The 6,678-nt window shown below is 39.7% G+C and overlaps 1 protein-coding gene across 1 annotated transcript; it reads left to right on the top strand.

Moving 5' to 3' along the window:
- Positions 1 to 2,920: 2,920 nt before the first annotated feature.
- Positions 2,921 to 6,056, top strand: LOC124152135 (SH3 domain-containing protein C23A1.17-like). The gene is made up of 2 exons (XM_048384925.1): positions 2,921 to 3,653; positions 5,872 to 6,056. The coding sequence occupies exons 1-2, from the start codon at positions 2,921 to 2,923 to the stop codon at positions 6,054 to 6,056; spliced, it is 918 nt and encodes a 305-aa protein (XP_048240882.1).
- The last annotated feature ends 622 nt before the right edge of the window (positions 6,057 to 6,678 follow it).

The raw sequence follows: 6,678 nt of genomic DNA, 5'->3' as shown, positions 1-6,678 counted from the left end.
AGGTTGTTTTAGGATGATGAGGTAGAATATTGTGTCTATTTATTCACTAGTTTAGCGTGTAATACATTCAGTAGAAGCTTAATCATAGAAATGAAATTTTGAAACAACTAATTAAGTGCTTCCAAATAACATAATGTGATAGCTTTAAACATTACCGTATTCAACGTAATAAACGCCCCGCCCCGCCCCGCCCCGCCCCGCTCTAATAAGATATTTGCGTATATATTGGCTAGTAAACAATCCCAATTAGCACCCCTTCCAATTGATCAATGTACACAAGACATTTATTCGCGTATGATACGCATTCGTGTGTTATATGTACCCTTAATAATGGGCAATTAAATTCTGGAAAAATATATCTGTCGTCTATAAACATTTCAGGCTGTCAGCATAAACCATGAAATTTTTCTTTCAACTCTGGTTTTTTTTCACCAAGATATTATTCTAATAAGAGCCCCCTATTTCTAATTTTGAGAGCGCCCTTTGCGCTTATTACATCGAATACGGTATGCCAAACTAATTTCAGAGGAATCAAAAGTTCTTCAAAATTTACTTAGTAATTAGTTAACTTTATTAGTACGATTTACAGTTGTGTACAGATTGCCATAGAGTTGTTAATTTATGTCACCTTTTTCTTTTGAAAAATTCAATCAAAATATTTAATATCTTAACCTTAATAGACACCCTGTTCTTAGTTTTCTAACAAGGCGGTGAGAGTATTATAGTTGTGTGGGCATCATCAGTGAGAGTGCCTGTCAGAGTTATCTCCCTTATTTTTTTGTATGAGAGTGATCTCCCTTGTTGTGTATGAGAGTGATCTCCCTTGTTGTGTATGAGAGTGATCTCCCTTGTTGTGTATGCTGGTTAATATAACCAAAACTTCCCTCTTTCTAATACTGCACAATACAAGGATTTGAATAGGATCACATTATTCTGTATGAACTTTGGACATCTGTCAAATGTTTGATAGAAGTTTCAGTTGGTCTGTCAAATGTTTTTATATCACATACATTTATTCTGTCAACTGTTTGAAATCTTTCTTTGACAGTCGTATTTAAGCAGTTATAAATATATTTAAGCTGTTTTCATTATTTTGCTATTAGAAGAATTACAGAAATTAATATAAGTTCAGACCATATTTCTATGGTTACAGCACTCAGATCACAATGAACTGTGAGTGGGGACTTTAGGGGCTGTGTCAAAACCTTGCATGCCATTTTCCACTGAAGTTTATATTTGATAGGTGGTTCCATGTCTGTGGCAGTATTTATCTATGCTTGTCAGAACATCTGCTTATGATGATAATCTTACTCCTAAATCATATTAAATTCAAATCAAGTATCAGATGCAATGTTATTATGTTTTACTTGCTAAAAAATGAACCTGATTAATGTTTTGAACCATTTTCATGAGTTAAAGAAAAGGTTTTTCATGAATACTGTCTTGATACAATCAAGATGAATATGTTTTGAAATTGAAAACACATTCTATTGACACGGCCCTGATGATGTATTTTTAACCAACATGAATTTTTCAAAGCGGTTGCACTCTTTCAGTGCTTATTCGTTGGACTATGTTTTAGTGTTTATAGTGGGAAGTGAATACAACATATGAATAGTCCAACTATCATTGAAATGTACAATAGGAGTGTTGCCCTCCTGCAGGTAGGTGCTAACGTATCGTATACCATGTACTGCACAAATATCGCATTCTCTGGTTGTGTTTACCTGTCACTGACGGCTCCGACCTGATTCACACCTCATTCTGCAATAGACTGTTCCAAACATGAACATACTATTTTTGTTACAAGGGTGAACAGGTGATACATGTTAATGGTGCTTTTTTGCTTTTAACAAATTTGTATCTCTTTTGCATTTTATTTGATTCTGATTTTAGCAAATGTAGCGTTTGTGTGCTTTCATATTGCGTATGTATAGAGAGCCGTGATGGCGCGTGCTTGTACATTGCACAGTGTGCGTTTAGTTGGGTGCAAGATTCATGCAATTTTGATTTTACGAGAACTGGTACAAGGATGTGGTTGAAGTGTGTCTTTGTATGTGTGTGATCAGTCAATGGTTTAAGGTGTCATCTGCACGACTAGCACAAACTTAAAATACTTTGTATGGTTATATAAAACTCTGTCATGAAGTTAATGAATTCGGATGATTGTGTTGAATAAGGAGGCGGACATATACTACTCAAAAGAAGTTAAAGAAGTCCTGATTCTTTTCATATGAACTATTCAGAGTTCATCTGTCATAGCTAGTGGGGGGCGGTCGGGTAGCCTAGTGGTTAAAGCGTTCGCTCGTCGCGCCGAAGACCCAGGTGCGATTCCCGACATGGGTACAATGTGTGAAGCCCGTTTCTGGTGTCCCCCGCCGTGATATTGCTGGAATATTGCTAAAAGCGGCGTCAAACCAAACTCACTCACTCACTCACTAGCTGGTGGGTATTGCAAAACAGCCTTCCAATTGTCGGTGTTCTTTAACTTGTTTTGAGCAGTATATGTTCTCCCATCATTGTAACTCAAGTTTATTGATTTTGTGAAGAAAATCAAGATTGCCCGTTATTTACTCTGAGATGTTTAGGGTTACCCTTTTGATAATTCATACAGTTTGCATAATCATGTAGAATCTAGTTAAAATGGACTACAATGTGTGATGTTAATTGATCTAAGCCAACAGAAGAGTCTAGGTACTATAGATATATTGTGTTTATTCTAGTTACCATGGCAATGAGAATGGGATCATATGTATACCTCAGTGCCATAACTTCATGTTGCTGCCATATCTTAGTACGTGTCATGATATTCGCCACGCCTCAACACCCCTCCCCAAGCCCAACACCCCATACCCACTGGTAGGTATATAGCCTCCAAGGCCCACCCTATATAACCATCAGCCTCCAAGCCCCGCCCTATATGACCATCAGCCTCCAAGCCCCGCCCTATATGACCATCAGCCTCCAAGACCCACCCAATATAACCATCAACCTCCAAGCCTCACCCTATGTAATCATCAACCTCCAAGCCCGGCCCTACATAACCATCAGCCTCCAAGCCCCACCCTATATGACCATCAGTCTCCAAGCCCCACCCTACATAACCATCAGCCTCCAAGCCTCACCCTATGTAATCATCAACCTCCAAGCCCCGCCCTACATAACCATCAGCCTCCAAGCCCCACCCTATATGACCATCAGCCTCCAAGCCCCGCCCTACATAACCATCAGCCTCCAAGCCCCACCCTATATGACCATCAGCCTCCAAGCCCCACCCTATATGACCATCAGCCTCCAAGCCCCACCCTACATAACCATCAACCTCCAAGCCCCACCCTATATAACCGTCAGCCTCCAAGCCCCACCCTACATAACCATCAGCCTCCAAGCCCCACCCTATATAACCGTCAGCCTTCAAGCCTCACCCTATGTAATCATCAGCCTCCAAGCCCCACCCTATATAACCGTCAGCCTTCAAGCCTCACCCTATATAACCATCAACTTTCAAGCCCCACCCATAACCATCAGCCTCGGAGCCCCGCCCTACATATCCATCAGCCTCCAAGCCCCGCCCTACATATCCATCAGCCTCCAAGCCCTGCCCTATATAACCATCAACCTTCAAGCCCCACCCATAACCATCAGCCTCCAAGGTTTTTTTTATCACTTTCAGTTAGTATCTATTTTTTAGTTTCCCTGCTCATGCTCCCAACATGTCGCCCTTCACTTGGGGTAGATGTTTAAATGACATTTATTTCTGTATTAGCTCATCGCACAGATACTTTGCTGTAATGATTTGCTCAGAGGCTATATTTTGTTACTATGACAACTCCAGTCCAGTGCTGTATAGTCACCAGAACATAAAAACAGAAATATGTTCCAAGTTCTAACAGACCATATTGAACGTGCTAGAGGCTATGCTTTATATTCACCATGTGAGATTCATAACAATGTTATAAAATGATGATTCTTTGATCAGTGGGATAAACGTGAAAAACAGAAAGTAAAGCCCCCCTCAATTCTAAGTACATGATCTGTGGAATATTCACAAACTTTCTTCATTTTTTAAAAAAATTATTGAAGGGATTTTCTTAGAGATTTCTTGACTTTAAAAAATACAAATGTCTTCCAAGAGAATTGTCAAAACTATTCAATGTTCTAATATAATTTATGTCATCTTAATTACAATTTAGTTGTCGATTCTATCTTCAAATCCTTTCTTGAATCTGCGTCAACTAAGTATAAAAACATTGCATTTAATTTTAGAAATGCTCATTTTTATTAAACCTGCTTGTTACATAAATGCATTGTCTCCCATATCCACAGTCATTTCTATAACAGTTGGCTGGAATAGAATATAGGTCAAGGTCAAGGTCAACTATTGTCAAGGTTATGTAGGACCAATCAGAATTTGAACAAGAACTTAAAGGCGTTTCAATATTCAGGGGTATGAATAGACAGAATTAACCTGTAGTGAGAGTGGAAATATCTTAAATAACATTTACCTTAAAGTTGACCCAGGTGATATGTCGCTTTCATATTAGTCTAAGGATTAAAGGATTTTGTATTATTTCAGGCTTGCTGATTGGTCAACCATGTTGTTTGATTGACAGGTGGGATATGTTAATTGCAGGGTCAGTTCCTCAAAACAGTCATAGTGCTTCTCACGTTTGAACTTAAATTATCAGTCGCCATGAAAGTCTTTGGGCAATGATTGTTCTTTGAAACAGCCATTTCAAGATGAGTAATATTTTGAGTGTCGTCTTTTTTTCTGTACGTTTTTGACTGCATCAGGACCAACATAAACTACTGCCACAGCCTTGTCATGTGACAGTATTCCTCACAACAGAAACACTTCCTGTATTGGTATGGCGATCCATTATTAGCAATGTCATTAATCGTGTATCATACGTCGTCATGCATTCATTGTATCATTCAGTGCATTCTGTCAGCAGGGCTCGGGCAGGTAGTGAGTACTGGGATAGCTTTCATGGACTTGAACCCTTGACGCCGTACTTGAATACCCAACAAGGGGAGATAACTCATCTTTCCCTTCTCGAACACGCTTGTTGTATAGGTGTGGAAGAGAAACTGTAGTTTCAGACATGTTTTGGGGTTGTTTCTTTTGTGAGGTCAAGGTATCCGCTGACCTTAGAAATAAAAAATTCAGACAAAAAGATAATCAGAATGATACAAGGTTATTTTATACCGAGGACGGTAAAGATCGCTTTGACAATAAAAATGACAGCAAAATGTCGCGGTCAGATTTTAAGGACACAAACCAGGACAAGGTTTGTTTATAACCTGCCGATTAAGATACAACTTTGAGATGAATAAAAGCATCCAGCACATTGCATTTTGTACATATTTTCAACATACTGACAAATTCGTTTTCAAAATCAATGAAAAAATGTCGCGCCTTAGATGCTAAGAATATTGGACATAAAATGTCATTTACTGATGAAATCAGGGGCTGGAGTCCTGAAACAGGTCCGTCGAGTCTTTTCTACCCATCCGAGTCCTGTCTGTCAGACAACCACATTAAAGCCAAGTTGAACCAAAGATGCTGATCAGTATTCGATGGTTACTGCAGCCCTGTGATGCCCCTACAGTGGCCGCCACAGACAGAGGTGCTATAGGACCGATCACTAGAAGTAGCTGTATAGAAACAGATGGTCATAATAGTTGTGGATAACAAATAGGTTTGGGTATTGAAACACTTAGGTTGGATTGCCAAGCAGCCTAAAAGGCCTCGTGCCATTGCAGCTTTGAGCAGCAGAAGACAGCAGCTCTCAGCAAAGGTGTGCATTCGAGCTGATCAGCCTCAGGTTTCAGAAGCTCAAAGTAAAATTCTGCGTTTGTGTTGATCAGCCACAAGTTTCAGCAAGCTTCAGCAAGCTAAAAGTAAACTTCTGCGTTTGTGTTCATCAGCCACAAGTTTAGCAAGCTTCAGCAAGCTCAAAGTAAAATTCTGCGTTTGCGTTGATCAGCCTCAAGTTTCAGCAAGCTTCAGCAAGCTCCAGCAAGCTCAAAGTAAAATTCTGCGTTTGCGTTGATCAGCCTCAAGTTTCAGCAAGCTTCAGCAAGCTCAAAGTAAAATTCTGCGTTTGTGTTGATCAGCCACACGTTTCAGCAAGCTTCAGCTAGTTCAAAGTAAAATTCTGCGTTTGTGTTGATCAGCCACACGTTTCAGCAAGCTTCAGCAAGCTCAAAGTAAAGTTTCAGCAAATTTGAGCAGCTGTTAAGAAGCCATATGTTAAGCAGTACACTAATATCAGGATAAAAAGACAAAATATCATTTGTGATAAAACTGAGCTCATGTGATCTATATACCCAGCATGTTTGAGCAGCGCTCAGCAATGTAAAGCAGGTCCAGGCAAAAAAGAAACACTTTACATCTGCAGAAATACAGCTGTTGCACACTTTACATCTGCAGACATACAGCTGTTGCACACTTTAGGCGTTCTCTTCCTGTCACCTACCCGAGTTGAAGCAGACTTGTTCAAGTGATATAAAATCCCTCACCTCTACACCAGATGTCAGTGTAGCTGTTTCCAAAAGTAACCACCTGATACGAGAAATAGTCATGGAATGTTTGATTTGCTTGTATATAGAAACTCCTTGTTCAGAGTTGCTTCCCTTAAGTGTGCCAGGATCCGGTGGTCATGGGTTCAAATC

This window comes from Haliotis rufescens, unplaced genomic scaffold (assembly GCF_023055435.1).
Source record: "Haliotis rufescens isolate VD_foot unplaced genomic scaffold, xgHalRufe1.0.p SCAF_52, whole genome shotgun sequence".
Taxonomy (NCBI): Eukaryota; Metazoa; Mollusca; class Gastropoda; order Lepetellida; family Haliotidae; genus Haliotis; species Haliotis rufescens.
This window is presented reverse-complemented; position numbering and strand designations above follow the sequence as displayed.

Coding starts and splice junctions, on each gene's coding strand:
- LOC124152135 (XM_048384925.1), top strand. CDS start 2,921: ATGACCATCAGCCTCCAAGCCCCGCCCTATATGACCATCAGCCTCCAA. Junction 3,654..5,871: donor CATAACCATCAGCCTCCAAG/GTTTTTTTTATC, acceptor TGTGTTGATCAG/CCACAAGTTTCAGCAAGCTT.